Raw genomic sequence first — 24,971 nt, forward strand, 5'->3', positions numbered from 1 at the left:
AAATCAGCCCTTTCACATTCAGTGTACCAAATTTCAGGCCTTTAGCCCCATCCGTATCATATCCATAGTCACCTAACCATGGAGAAACCTGCATGTGCACCTTACTGTTCCCCTCTAAACACATAATGTACAAATGACACATTTCTATGGTTGTAACCCACCTTTTTCCATCTCTGACTCCCAATCTCACCCCCTCCAATCCCTTTCCCCTTGTGTGGAGCATTACCACTTCTCCCCGAGACACTCCAATGATTAGTTGGGACCACACAGGTATAAACCCCCAGTAAACCCGAACCTCCTCTTGTTTTACTTCCTCTTGTTTTACTCTCACGACGTTTGCCTTTCAGGTTGCTAGTCTTTTCTTCCATGGTGATCCTCTCCTGTGATTCAATTGCATCAGTCTTATCTTGCCTCCCTGTCAGCTTCAAACCGCCCTCCCTCTCCTTTCAAGGTCGTGTTTCTGGTGTCCTTCAACAACAAATCCTTTGCTTTCATCGCCATGGAGTATTGAGTTTCCTGAATTTCTTTGGGCCCCTTCCACCTGCCTTCTCCTACTTGTCCCTGATTATGGTGTGGTTCTTGTACCTGGTCCTTCAGCTATGCTAGGGAACCCTCTACCTCTTCTTTTTTTGTTATCCAGTATTCCTCTGTTCGATGCTCAAAAGTCCATGTAAATGGGAACCACCATGTGTATTTCACGTTTTGCTCCCTCAGCCACAGTGTTAGGGATTTACATTCCCTGCATTTCACCAAGGTGAAAGAATACAGGTCCTGAAAAAATGCAGATGCTGGATCCCTCAAAGTCAATGGGCCTCATTACAAGTTTGCCGGTCTGGAAACAAGGGTGCCGGTAAGCTCACCTCAAATTAGTAGTCTGCCCGCCGGGGCCGCTACGCCGGACAGGTCTGACCCTACCGGATGCAGTGGTCACGGTTAACAACAGTGCCGGCACTTCTGAGTCCCCTCTCCCATATAGGACTTTTCCCTATTCATCTTCTCCATTGGTGATAACTGTATACGATATTACTGTAGGGTGACAATCACACTGTTAGCAGACATGACATTTCTGATTTACATTGTTCCTCCTCGCCAGGCTGAACATTATGTTTCCCCTACACTGCATTCTGCTCCCCCATGTTGACTTTATGGGGATTGGCTCCCCTCTGATGTGGTTCCCCATAACCTGTATTGTCTCAAGCTTACTGTCCTGCACCTCTACTGATCCCTCCAAAAAAGGTTCTTACTCTTTCTTCTTCTTTCATTACACTTCTTCTGCTGCTCTGGTTCCTCTTCATGCCACCCTTTGGGGCAGTTTGCCTGGAGCCGGTCTTCATTCCCCAAACTCTAAAGCCGGCCCCCTTCCAGATTGTATTCTCCTTGCTATTTCCCTCTTTTCCTTCCGGTATTTATGCCTGCCTTACGAGCTTCACCTGACCTTGTGTTGTGTCAGGGGATAGAACCAACCCTTCTCCTTGATGCTTTCCACAAGGTCTCAGTGCTTCTCCACAGCTGCCATTATCCATCTTTCTTCCTCCTTCTTTGCCGGCGTTTGGTACGTCCAGCGTCATGTTACGCCCCCATCTCTCGTCCTATTGTTTATGATGTGTCGGCCATTTGGCTCTGACGGTCCCCTGGAGGGCCAACTCTCCCCTGAAAGGAAGTCCTTCTCCATGCGATAGTCGCTTCAATGCTGCTATGGCCCAAAGGCACTGTTTGCCATGTCTATTCACTGTTCATTCAGTGCTCGCTGGGAGAGCTCAGCTCTCAGGGATCTAGGATGCCTGTGCCCCCTGGTGGTCTCCAATTGAAGATTATTTAGGATTGACAAATGCTTTTGCGGCTCATCCATACAAGGCAAAGACACCTTGGCAATGTATGCCACATAATGTTGGGGGTGCAATTCGATAGCTTAACCAATAGTGATGGAAGAAAATATGTTCCTGAAAAGCATGTAAGGGGTAGAAAAATCTGCAGCAAACACTACTAACTTGGGCCTCCTTATAGAGGATCGAGTTAGAATGACTTTGCTGCTATTTTAAATTAGAATTTGGCTAAAAAGAATATTATGTCTTGCTCAAGATTTTGGAATTGAGAACTGTGGAAGGGTGTAACTTGGTTTAAATATATTGCAGTTTCTTTAAAGGCCTTTGTACAAGCGAATGTGTATTGACATCCAGAAAATATCACCCTTGTGGCAGAGATTGTTGTAGCTGAACATTGTAGCACTTTATGGGCCAGGTACATTTCCCTGGCAGAAGCAACAAAAAAACACTGCTTTTTTAATGGGTGGTGAAAACAGTAGTGCAAAGAAGAGAATTTTGGCTCTACCCGAAATTAAACACTCATTCCGGTATGCACAATTGCCTCTGGCAGTTAACACTAGCAAATGCTCTTTGAGAGAGACATGTAGCACCTGTCCTTGTAACAACGTCAGACTTATCTGCGAGTGGTGTAGGCACCAAAGAAGGACATATGTTTTGCCAATGTTCCCTTATGCACTGTATTAGAAACTGCACAGAATCCCTAAGATATTTTAATGACCATTCACAACCCAAACTCGTCGGAGAAAACAATGTCCTTTTTCGGCTCAATCATAGACAATTAGAGGCAAGAAGTTTATGAAATTAAAGAACATTATATACAAAATATAGGGTGTTGCAGTGGTTTACCCCTTATCCTTTGCTCCTCTCGTTGAAAACCCTAATTATCAGCATACTTATTTATTTAAATTTATAAAGCGCACAACGGCCCTGAGGCATCGTGGCATATGTTTTATGGATGTAGCAATTTGATGTTGTACAGTGATCACCATCGATTGGTTTGAGTTGTAGGTCTATGGGTGTGTGTGTGTGGAATCAAGGTTGGTTTTGGGAATCCCTGTATGTTAAATAATCGAATTACCAGTTGATTAATCAAATATGATATGTATACACCACATTTTTGATGCACTGTAATTCAGGGAGACCTGCTGCTGTGTTCCTTCGCTAATGTGTCCGCATTTGTCTAGACACACCATTTCGGTGCATCAAGGTATGTAGTAAGCACTTGTTGCAGGAAGCATGCAGTTCTTACGCGTTTTATCCTATTTGCACAGTAGTGCAATTAAAATCTAAATCAGGATGGGAGTATCCCCATAAATGGTTTTCTATAAATCAATGGCTAAATATTTTTCCGTGTGGCTTTATAATACTATATATTAAGCCCTTCATAGAAATTAAATTCTGTATTTAGACACTAATATGACGTACAACTGTTATGGGTTTGATTGGGTTTCTGCCGTTCGTTCTGATTATTATTACCCTCTAGACACATTATTTAAATTGGTGAGACTTTCGATTATGGAATTAAATGTCTGTATCAATGCAGGAGAAGGGAATGAAGTGGGCTAATGGTGGAATTGATGCATTATTGCAAATACCTGGGCTCCAGTTAACAGCTGATGCGCATTTGCTTTCTTGTAGTATTCTTAATGTCTTGAAATGATTAGACTAGTTCCAAAAACTATGAATTTTTGCAAAAGCCAATTTATCGTTGTACTTTTTTTATTTTATGAATTCTATCTTGTCTTGGGAACTGGTATGGATATGGATTTGTATCTGATTATTTTACTTTTGGGATTGTCTATAAAGAATTGAAAATGTTTGATTTATTGTAGTGTTTGAGGATAGTTTTCTGAATTAATTTGTATTGCCGCTCCCTACACTTTGTATAGAAATTAAAAGGAAATGCTGCCCAACACTCTGTACGAAACTCACCTTAGCGGATATATTGGGCTCTTTATGAAACCTTCTTGGCTAAGTGAGGCTGGAACAGAGTTGTGCATTGCGGGAAAAATTCCGAAAAAGTATGATTTTCTTTTTTTGCAGTGGAATCATCAGTCTCAAACTTTTCGAGGCTCATTTTCTAATCACCAGATTAGAAAAGTAAGGTAAAAGCAAGGCATCAGAAATGTACACCTTACTTTTACATTCATTTAATCAGGCATTTTCAAAACTATGCTGGCCTTGAAACATGCTTTCAATAGTACTGTCACGGACTGAGCTTAGAGAGGTCAGCGTCTAACAAGTTTGTGCAGTCCCTTCTAACTATTACTAAACCACCATGCAAATGTTCTACTTTGGTTAATGCATTTGTTTTGCATTATGTAGCATGGAAATGGGAGCTAGTACTGATGTGGGTGTTCTAGTATGGTAAAAAGTCCAATATAAAACCATGGCTATTAGCATAGGATGCTTTTATCAGTGAGATGTTGATATTGGATGATTCATTTAACAACAGGTAAAAGGGTGAATCTTCATTTTTACACCACATAATATGTTTGTTTGATTTAATTTTAAGCACCGATTGGAATCCTACATGTCAAGAAATACATGCTTTCAGGCGTACTATCTAGTGAACATCGGATAGCCTCTGGTGTAATCGGTTGGCATCTGCGCGGTATGGACTGCATGGCACAGCAGGCAGTGGCACATGGGTTGGCCCTAATTGTAGATGTGATTAAAAGAAATCTCTAAATCTCTCAAGGACTGCTCCACCCATTCTTCTCGTATGCTCCCCATGGTGGAAGGTATGAAAAGCAGTAAAGGTAGCTACCGGTTCTACTGACAGGTGTAGGCAACATTGACTAGTCGATATTCATCACCAGTAGTCTGGCTGCACTCCAGGTGACAGTGTCCTTCGCCATTTGTGAAAGGCAGACTGGAATGAGCCCAGAAGCTGGCATTCGTCCATATAGATCACTAATTGGAATCTCACACAATTTTCTATCACGTTTCTTGTAGACTAAAGCTTGTAATTTCCCTGAATTTTTATATCCCCTTTCATTGAGTTGCAGTCTTTTGATCACTGGTGTTATCTGACCTTGTTTGAACTTAACCGGGAAACACCAATGCAAATGGATTGTGTCCTCCCACGTATTCCTCATCTTTGACACTTGTTGTCCAGCTTCAGCTGCTTTGGAATTTTTTTTCGGCAGAGGGCGCTGTGCGTCGATGGCATCGAGGCGATGTTCCTCGAAGGCCTCCGCCGTGGGTGATGTCATTGGAGGGCATTTATAGCACACGCAGTGCCTGTTGGCCTCAGTTCTGTTTTTCTGCAGCAGCAATAGCTTTGAGCGAAATTCGGCGCTCCTCATCTTGTGACGTCTTTGTTTCAATCACATAGATACAAATGTCTCCATCTTCGACACCTTCGACTCCGATGTCCAGTTTCAAGAAGTGCCGGGATTGCTGGTCAAAAATGTCACTTACTGACCCACACTGTATCTGTTTTTGGTGCCTTGGGGCGGACCACGACACCTCCGGCTGTTCCAAATGCCTGTTCATGATGGGAAAAGCCTTGAGGGAACGGAAGGGGAAAACTTAAGGTAGGAAAAATCCCTACAAAATCACCCACCCGACCCGCTAAACCTTCGATCGGCCAGTCGAGAGGCGTCTCTCCTCTGAGGAAGAAGGCCAATCGATCTAGGTCGAGGAGTGGCTCACACCACTCTTCCTCTTCTTTGAAGAAATCGAAGAGAAGGTACTGTAGGTCGCTTTCGTCGACTTCGTTGTCAGACGTTTCCCCCGAAAGTGTTGCTTGCCCTTTAAAAAAAGTCCACTCCGGCTGAGTGGGAAGCCTTCAGGGCTAAAATGTTAAAGATTTTTGAAAAACAAAAAAGCCATGCTCCTAGTGAGCCTTCAAAAGAGGCCGGAAAGGAAAGGTCTCGTCCGAAATCCTGCGCTTCCTCGAGCCCAGGAAAAAGGCCTGTTCCGCATCGTTAGCCTTCGAGGCCTCGATTCGATGTACCATCGAAGGATCATACAAGACACAAGGAAAAGTCTAGGCCGTCAACGCCGTTGACATATTCGACGCCGGCGTTGCCTTCTACGCCTGCTGGGTCCTCGACATTGACGCAGAAACCTTTGACGCCAACAGCGCCACACTTGCCAGCTGTACCGTCAATGCCGAGCGCCCCTCCGAAGTCGGCACTGATAAAGAAAGTGTTGACGACTTTGACGACATCGAAGCCTACTACTTCCAAACCAGACAAAACATATGCTCCACATCCTAAAAAGAATTTCTTGAAATCACTTTATTCAATTCTTGGAGAAGAGGAGCGTTCTAAGGATAATCAAGCACCATTTGGCTTAAAGTATGGTACACCCAATGTACCAGAGAGTTTTTATCTCTGAAGAGTCCAGAATGAATGACCTGTATGACAACTTGCAAACAGCAAGTGGGGTATATACCTCACCAGAACTTGAATTTAGAAAACCAGAGGCTGGGGAGCATGCAGATGCATCATACAGGCAGCTCATGTCGAAAGTGGTTGAATAAATGGGTTGGAGTAGGCCACCATTGAATTATGAGCATGACAACCTCACTGATGTTTTGGACAAGAGTCCACAATCTAATCCTATTTTGCCTTTTCATACGGCATTGCAGAAAGGGTGGCTAGGAACTGGGAGACTCCGGAATCCAATCTGGCAGTTGATAAGAACTTGACAAAGAAATACCGCCCTTCCAGTAGTGACCCCGACTACCTGTCAAAACACCCCACTCCGGAGAGTCTGGTGGTGCAGGCAGCTACGGCTGCTTCCAAACAAGCAGCGTACCCTAGTATACCTCCTGATAGGGACGACAAGCGCCTAGATGGAGGGGTGAGGAAGGTATTTTCTGCAGGGAGCATGGCACCAAAATCTTGCAACACTACTTGTGCCCTCGCCAGCGGGGGGCAGACTGTCTCAGCATCTGGAAGAATAGCGAGACATTACTTTGGATACTTGGGCTTTGGAAATTGTAGCCCACGGTTACTGCTTTCCTTTTACAATCCACTGGGGAACCGCTTTTTGAGGATTCCACATCCGCTCCTTGTGCAGGAAGTATTAATCCTGCTAGAGAAAGGTGCTATGAAACCAGGGCCTTTAAAGGAGAGTAACAAGGGTTTGTACTCCCCATATTTTTTGATACGCAAAAAGGACGGAGGACTGAGACCCATCTTGGACTTAAGATACTTGAACAAGTTCCTCAGAAAGTACAAGTTCAAGATGGTCACACTTTCTCAGATCCTTCAGGTCCTCCAACTCCACGATTGGTTGGTGTCATTGGACCTTCAGGATGCTTATTTTCATGTGCCAATCCATCTGAAGCACAGGAAATCCCTAAGGTTCGCAGTTGGCGGTTCTCATTATCAATTTCAAGTTCTGCCATTCGGGTTGACCTGCGCCCGAAGGGTTTTCACAAAACTGATTGCGGTAGTGGCATCGAGCCTCAGGAGAGAGGGGATTCACGTCTACCCCTATCTGGATGATTGGCGGATCAGGGCGTGTTCTCCCGAACAAGTCCTGAATCATCTCAACGTCATCTGCCACTCTCTTCACAGAATGGGCTTCTGCCTCAATTACAAGAAGTCCCATATGACACCTTCTCAAAAGCTCCAGTACATCAGAGCTGTATTAGATACATCCTTGGGAAGAGCTCGCCACCTGAGGTGAGGCCTCAAGACATTCTTCAGATGTTGACCAAATTTCAGAATGCCCACAGTCTACCGGACTTTGATTTTCTGAGGTTGCACGGCCTCAGGGCATCCTGAATTTTTCTGGTGCCAGACTGAGAATGAGATCCCTTCAATGGGCTCTAAGAACTCAATGGTCCCAATTCTCAGCAAAGATGTCGGACCGACTTCAGATTCCAACCAGTGTCTCACAGGATCTTCTGTGGTGGGCCTGCAAGGACATTGTTCTGAAGGGAGAACCCTTTTGGCAACCATGGCCGGAGATTACAGTAGTGACGGACGACTCACTCACGGGGTGGGGAGCCCATGCCAAAGATCTGACAGTCAGCGGTCGTTGGTCTCCATCAGAGTCTAAACTACATATCAATCTTTTGGAGCTGAGGGCAATCAGACTAGCGCTGAAGTCCTTCTTGCCCTCTGTCCAGGGGAAGAATGTCCTGATAATGACAGACAACACTGTGAGTCCAGAAATTACCCTACCGAAGCATAAATGGTATATTATGTTGGCTGAAAACCAATCGCATCATATGCCCTACATCGCCAATACAGAATCATCCGCATAATCATAGAGCGTCCATTTTGTGCCCTAGATCCGCCATTTGCTTTCTTTGCCTTTCGCAAAATGTATTTTATTTCTGTTATTCTGCTCATACACAAAGCAAGGCCACATGTTACATGTTGAGAGACCGGCCCAGACAGAAATGCAAAGCAGTACAGAAATACATTGGACCTCGTTACAAATTCTCAGGTACGGAATATGGTGATTCCGTGACGACGGTAATACAGTTTCCGCGTCCACAAGGTTGCGGAAAGATCGGCCGATTACGGCCTGTCAGTCGCGCGCACCACACGGACGCAGAAACGGTGTCACCGTCGCCACGTAAACACCCACGGAAATGGACATAGCGGCCCCACAAGCAGTGTAAAAACCGTGTCCGCCGCCGTCCTCATGGACATGGAAGCGGAAATACCATGACCGCGAAAACCGGAAATAGAGAGGCGGCCATTATATAAAGCACAATCCACTGCCATCCAGAGTCAGCGCATGCTAAATCTGCACACTGAGAAGCCAAAAAGGACCACCAGCATGGCAGCCAAGATCCCTGCCCAGAGACAACGCAAACAGCACTTCAGCGAGGCAGAGCCCACTGTATTGGTGGACCACATAGTGCAGCATGCCGAAATGCTGTTTAGCGCAGACCAACGGCGTGCAACACAGCAGCGCAGGAAGGATTTGTGGGCCGAAGCTGCACGCAAGTGCCCAGCTGTGGGCGTGACTACAATGAGCGTTAAGGACTGCCACAAGAGGTGGGACGACCTCAGACTGAGCAACACACTGTCAATGCAGCAGTGGCACAGGTGGAGGGCCCCCTTCACCACTGAGGCTGCAGACATGGGAGGAGCGCTGCAGCAGTGTCCTCCTTCTTGAGGCTATCCATGGGATTGGGGATGCTGAGGCAGGAGTGAGCCCAAGTGCAGATGCTGGTAAGTGCACACATATGAATGCCATATGAGTACTTGTTGAGGCCAGGAGTGCTCCAAAGGACCCATTAATAACCACCCCCACCCCCAGCCAGTACATGAGTGCCCCAAAGGACCCATTAACATCCCCCCCGGCCACCCAGCCAGTGCATGAGTGCCCCAAAGGACCCAATCATGACCCAGACGATGAGCAACATCCCTACAATAAATGCCTGTCAACATTCATATTCGTGTAAATGCAAATGTTCACTGATCAACCTGTCTGATGCATGTGATGCACCCATCAGGTACCACCACACAACTAATAGCATGCCCTCTGTGTCCCCACAGCCATTTCAAGTGACAGTGACAACGCACAACAGGCGAGGCAATCAGCACCTGCACGTGTGCAACCCAGCGCCCCTGCCCAAGGGGAAGATGCTAGCTGCTCAGCAACTCTGCCACCAGCTGCATCTGGTACGGATCTACCGGCCACCAGCACCACCATCTCCACGCTGCCTGCTGCCACACAGGTGCCACGGGCACCCATCATGCCCACACAACCCACCCTAGAAAACATCTGCACTGCGGAGGAGGCTGCAGGCAGTGACAACAGTGCCCCAGCACTGCAGTCTGATGTAGGGCCACCGGGGGAGGTGCCCAACCTGGATGACTTGGCATCCTTCCATGACCTCCAGTTCAGCCCAACATCACTACGCAGTCCGATGAGGTCGCCAACCCCCTCAATGGCTGAGCTGAATTCCCGCATGCAGCGGATGGAGGACCAGCAGGCCACCCTCACCCAGCTAGTGGAAAGGCAGCTTGAGGAGTCCAGGCTGCAGAGGGAGAGTTACAGTGCATCTGTGCGTCGGCTCTCCAGGTCAATTGGACGCTTTGCCACCACCATAGTGACCCTGGCACGCCATGTGCGGGAGGGCAACAACAACACTTCCAGTATTGCCGAGTCTATGTTGCTTGCCCAGCAGGCATATCGGGGACGTTTGCTACCAATGCCAGCAACAGTGCCATCCACAAGCACCACCCCATCCAGCTCCTCCTCTGCCAGCCCACGGAGGCGCTCAAGTCGCGTAACAGGGCCCTCTGGCAAGGATGCCCGTGCGCGGAAGCGCACACGCAAATGATAGCATGTGTGTTTAGCACTGCAGGACAAATAGGGACAAGAAGGGTGTAAGGGGGTGGGTACGTTTGGGTGGTGGGGGAGGTCCATTAGGGGGTTAGTGAATTGGGGCCTGGCTGGGGGTGGGTACGTTTGGGTGGTGGGGGAGGTCCATTAGGGGGTTAGTGAATTGGGACCTGGTTGGGGATAGGTACGTTTGGGTGGTGGGTGGGCACAGGGGTACAGCTTCCCTACCCAATGCACCTTCTTCCCTGTTGTTATGTTAGAAATATATCATCATTGAAAAAAACATTCATGAGTGGACATCCATCATTTCATTTGCAGTCCATCAATTTATTAACTTGCATCGTCATATCCATGCAATGCTCTCAATGTGAAGTCTCTCAAAGGTAAATACGAATCAGTGTATCCAGTGCTCGTTGTCCATCTTGTGCACCCCCAGGAGGAGGTGGAGCCATCCCAGCCCCATCTCCATTCCCATCTTCATCCTCTGCGTCTGGGGACAGCGGAATGTTCCTGCGCAAGCGTGAGTGCATATCCAGCATCACCTACATGGCATGTAGATGTGGGTGATATGTCAGTGTTTGTTGTATCATGTCTTCATCAGATACAGTGCAATCTTGTATCATTGATCATTCATCCATATGCGGCAAGCAGTGGTTGGACTGGTGGGTGATTACCATTCCTGGGTCCTTGTAGTCGACGTTTGCATCTGGACATTGACCAACAAATTGATGTGCATGTGTAGTTGCCCCTGTGGGAAATATTGGTTGGTAAGTATGGCATTGTGCAGTGATGTACACACATGGCGGAGTCAATCAATTTACTGTGATGATGTTGTCGATGCAGGATCTCTCATGTGCAGGCATCGTGTGCATTGTGGGTGGATGTATTGAGTGGCTCCAGGTGTATGGGCCGGTGGTAGTATCGGCTGTGTGTGTCATGTGGCAGGGTGTGTACGGGCACACTGCGGCAACCTGTCATGTGTAGCTTTGTGATGTGTGGATTGTGCTGACTATTCACTAAATGGACGGGGGGGTGATGCATGTGCAGTCGTAGCAGCCCACTCACATAGGTCATTGCCCTGGACACACACCCCCCTTCCACAGGGCCTGTGCATTGGCAGTTGTACTCACCCAATAGCCATGTACTTTGTCCAGCGTAGCGTTCCATGTGCCGTGGCAATGTCGAATTCCGCAGAACCATTGAGTCATGTGTTGAGCCCGGGAAATGTGCGCAGCAATGTGTTATCACTTGTGCGGCATCACATACCATCTGTACATTCAGTGAGTGGTACAGTTTCCTACTGCGGTACAGCATCTCGATAGCACGTGGTACTGTCAGCTCTATGTGGGTGCAGTCTACTGCACCTATGCAATTTGGCATGCATGCAATGGCATGGAAGGCCAACTTGGTGGCAATGACCTGGGCAAGGGTACAGGGTAGGGCGATGTGTTCAGACACATGGCGCAACAGGGCATCCAGTACCTGTACCAGTACTTTAGAGAAACAGGGTTGTGATAGCCCGTGCAGCTCACCAACTGTGTGCTGATAAGTTCCGGTGCCAAGGAAATGCAGTACCGACACCATCTTCAGGAGGGTGGGGATGGCGGTGGTGATGTCAATGTGGCTGCTGATGTCGTCCTCTATCATGGTGGTGATGTACATAATTGTTGGACGGTCCAGCCGGTATAATGTGTGGATCTGTCCTGGGGTCAGGTTCCAGGGTGAGGCCCTGATGCATGGTATTGCAGGCTGGACAATAGGGTTTGGCATGGGTACAGGGTTTGCTAAGTGCCGCCTGCGCCTCCTCCGCCTCCGCCTCCTCCTCCTCTGCACCATTACTGCCATCATGTGCAGTCCTGCCTGTTTGTTCAGTTGCCCCAGTCCCAGTGCTACTAGAGCTGCTGCCTGCATAGTTCTGTTTGGAGTTGGCCTGGGTGTGGCCCTTTTGTAGGCTCACAGTGGCCTGCTGGGTCCAGCTGGGCTCATTTGGTGCACCTGTGGCCTTATTCAGATCACCAGGCACTGTTTAACGTCATGTTCACGCTGGCGCCGATAATGCCACTGTGGTCACGGTTTTAGCGTTATTTTTGTGGCGTGTTTCCATGTCCATGCTACTGGTAATGCTTGCTGTGTTTCGTATTGCTGGTAACTGGGGGTTTCCGTGTAGGCGAAGTTTACGGGTGCCTTGACTCCGCAGTGGCGATTTATGGTGGTGGTATTTCCGGGTCCGTGGTCATAATTTGGCGATCATGGAAATGGTGCCGGTATGGTTATACCGGCAGCGTTAAGTCTGGACCGGAGAACTTGTAATGAGGCCCATTGTTTTTCTCCCTCACGAGTCCTTGTTGGCGAGCAGAGAGGCATTTAATCACCAAGCCAGGTGACAGCCGGTCTCGCTGAAACTGTAGAAACAGGCCGTTAAGGCATGAATTATACTTTCCCAGGGGCCCCCCCTTTCGGGGCCCTCTTAAGATCAGGCTGACCCCTAGTTCACAAATAGAAACCAGAAGATAGCGTGCTTGGGAATGTCTCTCCTATGAACACAGTTTGCTCGCTAAACAAGTGCTTTGTGTCCTTCATAACAAAGAACCATGTCTGCTTACTGCAAATTGCAACTGTTGCTAAAGCAAGTAATATAGATTGAGAAAGAAACGTGTTATAATGTGTCATATTTGTCATAATTATCAATTACCGAACCCTAGCTCAAGAAGATACATTATGGGTGGTTTTGATGTGTCACAAAGAGATTGTATGATTGTCTTTTTATATATATGATACTGTTGTAAAATATTCGCTCTCTTGCATCTCATGAGGTCTGGGTGATACACGTTGCGAGAATATTTGCTTTGCAATAAACCCTAGTACTTGGAAATCGATCCTCGTGTCTGTCATATCACTGGGTGTATGGTGATTGTGCCTTGTTTCCATACGCGAGGGTCTTCAGGGCCTAGCAACACAGTGGCCATGTACTACCTCAACAAGAGAGGAGGTGTAGGCTCACTACCACTGTGCAGAGAGGCAATGTAGGTCTGGTATTGGGCAATTCAAGAAGGAATCTCAATATCGGCAATTCACCTAGACGGAGAGAAGAACACAGCGGTGGACGCTGTGAGCAGGCAGAGCACAGTCTCCCACAAGTGGGAACTAGCTCAGGAAGTCCTTCAGGAGATCTTCACCTTTTGGGGAACCCCTCAAGTAGATCTGTTTGTGACCGAGGTCAACCAGAAGGGCAAAAGATGTTGTTCCAGGGAATTTCCCCCAGGAGGAGCTCTAGGAGACATGTTCGTAGTGGACTGGGAGTTTCCACTCCTGTATGCGTTTCCTGTCGGTCCCTGTCATTCCTCATGTAATCAGGAGGTCGAGAAGGTTCGGGAAACACATGATCCTAATTGCTCCGGATTGGGCCAGGAGGATGTGGTACCCGGACCTTCTGGACATGTCCATCTGTCCTCCGATACATCTTCCACAAAGAGAGGACCAACTGTCACGAGAGGGGGGTCGGGTTCTCCATCCAGAGGTCAGGAGTCTCAAGCTTCACGCTTGGTTTCTGAAAGGCTGAGATATAAGGATTGGGACCTCCCGGATGACGTTATGGAGGCATTGCTTTCGGCCAGAAGGCCAGCAACCAAGTCTTTGTACCGTTGCCGTTGGAATAAGTTCTGCAACTGTTGCAAGGAAAAGAATGTAGATCGTTTTCTGTGTGCAACACCGGATGCTTTATCTTTTTTTCTAACTTTAGCTAATCTGGGGCTCCAGATTGGTACTATTAAAGGCTACCTGGCGGCACTGTCCATTTTTAAGCGCTCGTCAGAGGAATGTTCCTATTTCAAAATTCCACTGGTGACTTAATTTCTAAAAGGGCTCACTAATATATTTCCTCCAACTCCTTTCCAGGTTCTGGTTTGGGACCTTAATCTGGTTTTAAAATTCCTAATGTTTGCACGCGTTGAACCTCTGCACACGTGTCCTTTAAGGTTATTAACCTTCAAAACCATCCTATTGATTGCTCTGACATCAGCCCGCAGAGTGAGCAAGTTGCAGGCACTTTCATCCAAGCCACCCTTTACCATCTTCCACAAGGATAGGGTTGTTTTAAAGGTCAGACCTTCCTTTTTGTCCAAAAATCATTTCGGATTTTCATTTAGGTCACAAAATTGTTCTATCTTCTTTCTATCCCCCACCTCATCCTGTAAGGAGAAGGAAAGACTACATAGGTTAGACCCTTGCAGAGCTTTGAGCTTTTATATTTCAAGAATGTCTAAATTACAAATTGATGACCAACTCTTCATCGAATACACAGGACACAACCTGGGTCAGGCTGTTACCAAACAGACCTTTTCTAGATGATCTATCAAAATCTTACAGGCTGGCTGGAAAAGACCCTCCTGAAGGTTTAACAGCTCACCCCACCAGGGGCATGGCTACATCTACAGCACTTCAAAGGTGCGTACCAATTAGAAACATTTGTGAAGCAGCAATGTGGTCTTCCATCCACATGTTTACTAAGCATTATTGCCAGGAGTCTTCCCTTGGTCAAGATGGTTCTTTTGGCAAGGCAGTCCTTCATTCTGTCCATGAAAATTAATAATCATAATTCTACTCCCTCTTCCAAACACTATACTGCTTTAGGAGTCTGTCAAAGATGAGGAATATGTCGGAGGACACAATCGATACAAAGAACAAGTTACTTATCCCTGGTAACGTTCTTTCGACTGGGTGGGTGGGTGGTGGTCGGGGGATGGGGGGTGTGTGTGTGTGTGTGTGTGTGTGTGTGTTTTTTTTAGGATTGTATTTTCTCCTTTGTTGACAAGACTCCTTATTTTTATCTTCCATACCTTCCCACCCACATTTCTGCTACCCCTGTCACTGTGCATCCTAAAGGATTTGTGGTAGTTTTCCTCACTTATCACTGTATATTCATTTGCAAGCCCTCATTACAGTTTTGCCAGTATCCCGCAAGTTATTCCAGGGGGATACCGGCAAAACTGCCTTACCCTTTCCGCTGCCCGATATCCTGGTATTACTGGGATATTACAGGCAGTGGAAACGCTGGTCAGTTCCCATTCCATGCTGGAATTACCCGGATATTTCTGGCATTTATTTGCTGGTAGGGGCCTGAAATACCGGCAGGTCACGCATGCCGATAGATCACTGCCCCCACCAGCAAACGTGTGTTTCCCCAGTCCAGAAAAAATGCTGGTGCCGGAATTGCTGGCAGTTTTTTACGGGCCAGTGAACTCATAATGAGCACCCTTGAGTCATCCCCCTCTCCCCCCGCCTATTTTCACTGCCTCAAGCATATAGGCCTCATTATGAGGTTGGAGGCTATTCTGGCCCAACCGGACACGGTAATTGCCATTTTGTGGGTGCTGGGCCCGGTACATCCCCATTCCCATTTGAGCCCCATAGGGCTCAATGGGAATGGGGAGGGTGGTAGCACCGGTGCATTGCAGGCGACGCCTGTCTTGTGTATATGGCAGGCAGTGTGTACTCAATTTGCACGGCATGCAAAAGAGTGGTGTACAAACATTTACGCTACCTTTTTACACTCACCTTTTGCACTACGCTTTGCAAATGAGGAAAATTACACAGCGGAGACCTGTTTTACGCAAAAGTGTAAAAGTAACATGTCAACGGGGAACTCAAAAATGATGCCCAGTGAAAGATTCCCACTAAAAAAACATGTACCCCAAGACATTCGGCTTGAACCTTTGTGCTTAGTGCTTAATTGTTACTTGCGGTGAGAACATGCATTCATTCTCCTATGAAATCAAATGGGCAACTTATTGAAAGTTGGCCACTGTATAATTTTGTCTGGTGCACTTAAGATTCATTGCATTATGATTAGCATTTTTTTCATGTCTACTTTTTGATTTCTTCACCAGACGGATCCCATTAGAAGAAATCCCTGAAGATGAACACGAATGTGGCAACTGGCTCCACAAACTCTATCAGGAAAAGGTCAGTCTCTTGCTGGGAAGCATTGCTCACTCATAAGATCTTGTTACTGTTCATTAATAATTTACATCTTCATCCTTTGCATTGCCATCATTTCTGCTTTACAGTTTTCGCTGCATATCTTTTTCTTTGGTTTTCTATTTGACTATCAAAGGCAGAAGGTGAAACACATGATGTGCTTTCATTCCCAAGACTAATTTGGAAATTGGTAGTAGCAACCAGTTCCGATATGCAGCTTTGCAGTTCGCATGATTTACACAAATTACACATGCCAGCAACTGGATCCAGTAGAGACCACGTTAACCGGTGAACTGGAATTTCCACATGGGCAAAACGATCCATGGCACACACACACGGCTTGCTACCACAATATTCCAATGACCACCAGCACCAAGCAACATCTCTACATGTTTACATTTCCTTTTTCCTTCTCTAAAAGCAAAACATCTGAACAGTTACTACATTTTTATTGTTGGTTTTTTTGTTGTTGTTTGTGGATTCAGGTAGAGTCCTTTTCCCGTGGCGTTAACATAACAGTGTAAAATAGTGCAAACGCTAAGGTCCTGATTCACAAAGTGTTTTATAATGGCTCAATCCCATTGAAAAACGTTTTGTGAATCAGGCCCTAAATGTCAATGTCATCACATTGGGGTTTGAGGGATTTTAAGAGCTTGTCAAAAAATGCTCAAAATAGGCATTTATAATGTTTTGCTCTCTTATGTTGCTAGGTGTTACTTGAAATTTGAATATTGTGATCATCTTCAGGCCAAAACTGTTCGGTGAACAAGGGACAAGATTAAATGTTACCGTTTTACCATGTCTAGGGGTTGCCTCGCATATAGGCTTAGGGCCCCATTAGGAGTTTGCGTGTCCGGAAACAAGGGTGCCAGTAAGCTCACCGGCACCCTTGATTCCAGATCGGCAAACTCTGGAGTCTGCCTGCCATGGCTGCTGTGCTCGACAGGTCTGACCCTGCCGGGCGCAGCAGCCACAGTAGGCAGACACGTCACGGAATCACTGGCAACCGTTAGCAACAGTGCCAGTGCTTCCGTGTCCCCACTCCCATAGAGTCCTATGGGACTCTATGGGAATGGGGATTTACAATTTACCAGCGCCTGACTTCCCGGCCCGCCAGACTCGTAATCAGCCGGTGGCACCAGCAGGGTTACCGCCGGACTGGTATTGAGGCCCTTAGTCGGGCTGTGATTGTAAATGCTAATCCTCATTTTGTAATCTAGATGAAGCAGCATCTGATCTTGAACAATCCAACTTTCGAATGGATTGTGTCCTCCCACGTATTCCTCATTTTATGATAATATATCACACCAGCTTCGCTTCTTTGGAATTTTTTTTTGACATTCGACAGAGGGAGCTGTATGCAGTGTCGACGAGTCGATGTCCCTCGTGGGCCGCCGTTGACCGCCGACATCATCAGCATAAATAGCGCGTGCAGCGCCCGTTGGCTTCAGTTCTGTTTTTCCGAGCTCATGCTTCGAGTAATTACAGCGCGCTTCAGTGAGATTTTTGGGAGAAAATGTCTTCTTCTCCATCAACATTGAAGCCAAAGTTGGGTTTCAAAAAATGCCAGAGCTGCGGGTCAAAAATGTCAATTACTGATCCTCACTGCGTCTGCTTGTGGTGTCTGGGCTCCGGGCACGGTACCGCAGACTGTGGGTCCTGTGAGGCCATGACCGAGAAAGCTCTCGGGGAGCGCAGAGGTAAACTGCTGGTGCGTAGGTTAGCATCCAAGTCACCTTCGAAGAGGGAGAAAAAGTCAGGTGAATCAAGAGACTCTTCCTGGCGCGAAAAGTCAGAAAAGGTCCCAATCGAGGAATCGATCGAGGCAATCTTCGTCTTCCTCTAAGAAGGCAAAGAAGAGGCGCCATAGGTCTCCTTCTACCTCGAGTGATTCCTCCACAGAGGTAATCAGATGCCCGACGAAGTCCGTTTCCCCAGCAAAGTGGGACACATTTCGTAGGGAGATGTTGCAAATTTTCAAGAATGCGTCCTCAACCCCCTCGAAAGAAATGCAAAAGATCCATGCCCCTGTTGCTTCGAATTCGGACGACAAAGGGAAGTCAAAGACTAAAACTTCGAAGCCGAGCTCAAAGCCGGCGTTGCATCGAGAAAATCCTCGTCCGACGAGAAGTGGCTTGGAAATCTCGCCAGAACTAGAATTTGGCAGGCCTGACCCCTCTGAGCACTCAGATTCATCCTACAGAAAGCTCATGGGAAAAGTCATTGAGTTTATGGGATGGAGTAGGCCTACTCCATCATACGAACAATATGACATGACAGACATCTTGGACCAGGCTCCTCAGAAAGACACGATTTTACCATTCCACATGGCCCTGCAGAAAAAAGTCTCTGCTAATTGGGAGACCCCGGAAGCTGCGGCTGCCGTTAACAAAAACTTTGCAAGGAAGTACAGGCCTTCCAGCAGAGACCCGGAATACCTTACCAAGTATCCCACTCCTGAAAGGGATGACAAGGGGGTGGATGCCTGGGCACATAAAGTTTTCACTGCAGACAGTATGGCCTTAAAATCTACTAATGTGACTTGCACACTGTGTATATTCACGTTTACCATCTGGGACTGTGTTGCTATGGCAGCTGAACATATCCCAGAAGGCGAAGAAGAGACAGCTTTCTGGCAATCATTAAGGATGGTAAAGAGGCAATGAGTGAATGTCTCCAGTCAGGTTTGGATACTGCAGACAGCATCAGCATATCCATGGCTACTAGAGTGGTATTATGAAGATTTGTGTGGTTGAGGAAGTCAGTGTTTGCACCAGACGTGAATGCTAGACTGCTCAACATGCCATCTGACGGCTCGAGGTTGTTTGGCAGCAAGGCGGATGAGAGTTTGGAGAATCTGCAGACCTCGAAGGCGGTGGCTAAATCCCTTAGCACCGCCATTAGATAACCTCAACAACCCTATTCAGGCTAATCTTCTTGGTGGGGTAAGTCCTTTCGTTTCTATTCCTCAATTGGAAGAGGAAGAGGACAAACCGGACAAAGGGGCCAGAGAAGATTCCCTCGTGGTGGACGAGGAAGGGGTGCTAAATCAGCCCCATCAGCGGCAATCTTACCCTCAGCCACTGCTGCAGGTGCCTCTAAGCCACTCTGAGGTCTTGACCCACAAGACCCCGGTGGGAGGCAGACTTTCTCAGTATCTGAACGAATGGCGGGGCAATACTTCAGATGCGTGGGCACTGCAAACGGTGGCCCAAGGTTACTGCCTTCCTTTTCACAAATAGCCTCGGGATCATCCACCGGGATACAACTCCGTCAAAACTCTGGATCCGCTCTTTGTGCAGGAGATTTTAGCCCTAGAGTATATTGGATATCCAATCGAAAGAACGTTACCATGGATAAGTAACTTGTTCTTCCCTGTCTCTCACGGATGCAGCTGAAATTGCATTCAGTGTTGACTTTGTTGCAACTGTGTGTTATTTTTAGGCGCTCACGGGAGCTACCTCGGCTGACATCCCAGGAGTGAAATGGAGAGTGAGGTCTGCATAGAGGAGCCGCATGAGGGCATGAACGTATTTGTCAAAATCCCTGTATTAACCCATTAAAACAAAGGCAAAAGGAACATATTTTACACTGTTCAGTGGGACTATATAACCTCCAAATGAAGTCTGCCCTCTGTTTAACGCTCCCTTCAGTCCAACCCTCCATTCCCATTGAACAATGCTTATCAGTACTATATGGAGGTCTGAGTCCTCCACATATCGCTTACTTTTACCTGTCCCGTGCCCAGAGTGAGGCAAGTAAATCTTGTGCTGGGAAAACAGATAGGAGAAATGCTAAAATACTCAAATAAGCTGAAAATGAACGATTCCACAACCAAGGAATGCAATGAATACAAAACAAACCAAAACTATAGTTCTTCCCTCATAGGGTGGCTGCCCCCAGCATTCAGGACCCTTCTCTTTTGACAGCATTAACCATTTTTTGTGCTGCCTCCGCATGGGTGAAAACAGGAATCCATTGCTCATAGTCTGTTAGGGAGAATTCTCTGCTAAGGCTAATTTCCCTTACCTATAGAGTCCCCCAGCAGCTTTGCTGGATTTTAAGGGTTTATTTTTTCCTCCTGCTAAGAGTGAGACCCTTTTTTCCCACTCTTAGACATATTGCTAGTGTGTGTTTTAGGATATCTGGTGTGCTTATGGTCTATGGGGTTTTTCTCACCCTCATAGGAATCATCTTTTTAACATGTGTGTTACACAGCACCCTCAGTGCCGTAACACAGGGGTGTCGTAGTGACCTTCAAACATAGACTCCATACCCTGGGACTGACCACTGTCTCCCCGGGCATGTAAAGTTACCATTGACTTTACTAGTCAGTAGTTATGAACAGAACCAGTACAACCCATCTTACTATGGAAGTACTGGGAAGGGTTAATAGTTTTTCCCTGGTGTTCATTTTCGAGAGGGTACCGTACAGTCCCTCTCTCCAAAGTTTCTGACTGGTGGCAGTAGTTACTACCGTAAATATTCGACTGTGAATATTTTCCTATGGGATTTTCCCATTGTTTGAGGCTACCACTTTTACTGACAGCCTCTAGCATACTGCCGGTTTATTTTAATATTAACTTTACTCCGGTAGGTTTTTATTGCCAGAACTTTAATAATATTTCTTTCTCGTGTCTTTCTCTGAAATCCTAACCCAGGTCGGGGATCCTTTGTTCGTCCTTTTGGCGGGCTTCCACACAGAAGCCCTCCTTTAGGCGCCACTGAGTCTGGGGTAGACAGGATGTGTGGGAGGGGGAATAGGCACCCTAGACAGGGTTTCCTGGGCAACCCAAGTCGCACTATGCCCTGATAGGCTGGGGGTTATCCCGCCAGGATATCCACCCCACTGTGTGAGTGACAGCTAGGCTGTATGAATGGGAGTCTTGTTGCATAAAAGCAGGGTCCTGAGGACTGGAGGACAAGACGTTGCCACTGGAAGTAAGAAGCCGAAGAGGAGAGAAGCCAAAGACATCTGCAACGACTGAACCACTAGTGAAGCCCTGCTGCAGATCCTCACCACTTTTCTCCAACGACTTGAGAAGATCTTCACCTGCAAGAGTCTTCTTCCCTTGAGCTGGTGGGGTCAACGAGTTCACCAATCGTCTTCCAGGACCTGCCTTGGTCGAATTGCCATTGCCAAGCACTCGGAGACCGGATAGCCAGGCACCCGTCCACCACGACCGCGATTTAAAGGAGCGTACCTTTTATTCTGTTTTGGCAGCACCGCGGCTGGTTTCATCCCTGGGCAGTGCAGTACCTCGGACCTTCCTCCACGACGAGAGCCTCTCTTCCTCTGCTGGATCTCCCGAACTGCAGGAACTGCCAGGAACTACTGCCACCGCAGGAGCCTCTTCCGCTTTCAAGGTACATTGTTCCGCCAGGCCTCCCGTTTCGTTAGGTATTGCTAAAGGTGTTTTAAAATCCTTTACTTACCTGCTGGGCTGGCCACCTTTTCGTCTAACATTATCTTTCTACATCCTGCATCCGCCTTTTCAATCGTTTAACAAAGACTTGACTGCAGCTACTAGAACATTTTGAACCTAGGCACTTTGCCTTGTACCACTGACTCTGGCACAAGCCTCTTGACTCTGTCTAAATCTGTTACAACTGCCTTCTCTAGATTGTTTCTCATCAAGAAATGTGTTGGTGCACCTAAAACTCTTATAACCACCTTTTCTTCCCTTTTATATATTGTGGAAGTGTAATTTTGCTCGGTTTTCACCAAAGTACTGTTGATGCTAAAGTGCTACCTTGCTTAACTTGTTTACAATCCAATTGGGAAGTGTTGCTAGTGTGTTTTAGGAGTCTAAACCTGTATAACTTGTTCTTTCCCTCCCTTTGAAGAAAGTGTTAGAGTGCCATTTCTGCTTAGTTAACACTGTGCCGTTTTGCTCAGTTTTCACTCTTGCTCAAACTTGTATACAATTTAAACAGGGAGTTGTGTATACTTTTCCTGACTGTTTTAACTTACTTTAATAATAGTGATTTGTGTGTGAACATCAGAGTGTGTAAAATAAATATATATGTTTTTGATACAAAGCTCTGGTCAGTGTTTCCTTGTTCCATGGTATTGTTGTCCTATTTTGTAAACCCTGAATACTGCTCATCTCCCTCTTGAGATACGTCTGACTGCTTAGCCACAGCTACCAACTAAATCTTTGTGGTACAGCCTGATACCAAAGGGGATTTATTGCATATACCTGTAATCTTAATCTTCTTTAGTGCTTCCTAAGGGAACTGCACAGGATTCTGCCTAACATAGTCGACTTTAACGCCTGATGATTTCAAAACGTTTGCCTGTATACTTGCATAAGTCCCCCAGTGCCCATCTCTTTTGTGGTGTGGCATGACTCAGGTAAGGGAACAAATGAACTGTAACATTCTTGAAGAATATTTGTCTCTTTCAGGTATTTGCTGCTAGTACGTCGCTCCTGCAGTCGCAGGATCATCTAAATAGAGCATGTTGTAGGAGAAGCCTAACAGTACTGGATGCTTGCTATATATAAATTTTAGAGCCCACTACTGGACATTTCCAGTCTCCACATGCTGTGCATCTGTCTTCAGGGCCTTTGAATAGATATTGATCCTAAGAACAGAAATTCCTCCTTCTTTGGTCCGCTAGAACAGATAGTAGAAATAAATTGGCTTTTGATCACATAAATAGCTACAAACCAGACCTTAAAAACGTATCACTATTACCAAGATCAGAGACAAAACCCAGGTTAACAATGAGCATTTGGAATTGATTGTAACAATTTCCATCCCACAGCAGCGCAATTGATTGTAATGCTCCTGCTCCTTCACTTTGTGGCATTTTGAGGTTCATTAACTTCCAGGCCATGAGGATACCAGTATTAATTGTTGGGTCTGTGTAATGATTAGCACAGTTGTGACACATGACAACTGCCTTTGGTTTGGCAGTATGTTCATATCACATGCATAATGTCAGGGAATTGCTGAAATAATAGTGTCTCATGAATGAAATTGTTAATGTATGTGGATGATGCTAATTTTTTAAGTTGGTAGAAAATAATGTTCCAACATCTAGTAGACTCCTAACTTGTCTTAAGAACATTAATTTCAAAGGGATTGTGTCCTCCGAAGTATTCCTTATCTTGATAGATTACATCCCAGCTTGCTGGCCTCAGAAATTCTTTCAGTAGAGGGTGCTGCGTGTCGACGTTCCTCGAGCTGGTGTCCCTCGACAGCCTCCGTCTCGGCAGTGATGTCATTTTGCGTATAGACTCGCGCAGCGACCGTTGCTCACTTCCGTTTTTCCGCGCTTCATGGGCCTCGGAATCGTGTTGCTCAGTTCTTTCTTCAAGAAGATTCAACGTATTCTTCAAAGATATCATCTTTATTCGATGGCTTCCTCATCCAAACCGTCGACCCCACGGTCCGGCTTCAAAAAGTATCGTGATTGTGGGAAGAAAATATTGTTGACGGATCCTCACAGGATCTGTTTGTGGTGCCTGGGATCGAGCATCAATGTTCGGAATGCGAGGACTGTATGTCCATGACGGCGAAAGCCTTGAAGTAGCGTAAGGGGAAGCTTGAAAGAGGTAAGACTCTTAAAACTTCTACTCCCTCGAAAGTTTCTTCGGCAGAGTCAAGACATTCGTCTCCTCGCCGTCACAGGAAACATTCCCGTTCAAGGTCTCGAAGCGGTTCCCATCAGTTTTCGAGATCAAAACATTTTAAGAAGAGGCATCGTCGATCTCCCTCTTCTTCGTCTTCTTCTGTCTCCCAGGAAAGGGTCACCTGCCCCACGAAACACAGCTCTCCAGCTAAGTGGGAGGAATTCCGTAAGAAAATGCTTAGCATCTTCGAGAAAGTGGCCTCGACCCCCTCGGAGATGGCTAAAGGTGATACCCTGGGTGAAAGACCCAAAAAATCCAAACGCTGCAAAAGAAACTACCCGAGAGCGTCATGAACCCTCGAGTAAAGGCAGTAAATCCATGTCATCGACGCCGTCGTCGAAGGTTTCTTCGACTCATAAATCTGCGTCATCAACGCCCTTGTCGAAGGGTCCGTCGACGCATAAATCGGTTGCATTGACACTGTCTTCGACGCCTATGTTGATGCTGATAAAAGACAGACCTACAGCTGTCACTACATCTCAGACAGTAGAGGTGTCAAGGACCTCGACTATTACCTCGAGGATGCCGTCGACAACCTCGATGACTTCGAGCAGGATTCCGATCCTCTCGAGTACTTCGAGGCCTCTTCTAACTTTTTCGACGCCCTTTTCAGGTTTGTCGAAGCCTTTGACTTCCACGTCGACAACTTCGACATTTTCTCAACCGGTCACAACCAATTTGGCGCCCTCTGCTCTATAAATGGGTTTTAAACCATACCCTAGGTCTGATTATTTTAGAGCTTTGTCCTCTATATATGAGGAAGGGGAGGATTTCGACCATGAGGGACCTTTTGGTTTACAAAGGACCACAACACCTATACCCGAGGAATTTATCTCTGAAGAGAACAGGTTAAAAGATCTTCAAGACTCCTTACATGAAGCAAGTGGTTTAGATACTTCTCCAGAAGTAGAGTTTGCTAAACCAGACCCTGGGGAGCATGCTGAGACCCCTTATAGGGTTCTGGTGGCAAGAATAATAGAATTCATGGGGTGGTCTACACATACACCTTCTTTTCAGCAGGATGATTTTACTGACATTTTAGTTAAAGGTCCACAGGAAGATCCTGTTGTTCCTTTTCATACTGCTCTGCAAAGAAAGATCTCTGCTAATTGGGAAACCACTGAAGCTATCCCTGCAGTTAACAAGAAACTATCTGCCAAATACAGGGTATCTGCTACAGATCCTGAATACTTGAGCAAACATCCAACTCCAGAGAGTTTGGTTGTGCAAGCAGCAACTTCATCAAATAGTA

At 46.6% G+C, this 24,971-nt stretch overlaps 1 protein-coding gene across 4 annotated transcripts in view; it reads left to right on the forward strand.

Moving 5' to 3' along the window:
• The window catches only part of AGPAT4 (1-acylglycerol-3-phosphate O-acyltransferase 4), a 1,136,585-nt gene that overhangs the window by 973,368 nt on the left and 138,246 nt on the right, over positions 1–24,971 (forward strand). For all 4 annotated transcript variants that reach the window (XM_069607695.1, XM_069607692.1, XM_069607694.1 and 1 more), the window contains one exon: positions 15,986–16,061. In XM_069607695.1, coding sequence (XP_069463796.1) covers positions 15,986–16,061 — 76 coding nt within the window. The remainder of the gene's footprint in view (positions 1–15,985; positions 16,062–24,971) is intronic.

The sequence above is a fragment of the Ambystoma mexicanum genome, chromosome 4q (genome assembly GCF_040938575.1).
Source record: "Ambystoma mexicanum isolate Mex_15411 chromosome 4q, UKY_AmexF1_1, whole genome shotgun sequence".
Taxonomy (NCBI): Eukaryota; Metazoa; Chordata; class Amphibia; order Caudata; family Ambystomatidae; genus Ambystoma; species Ambystoma mexicanum.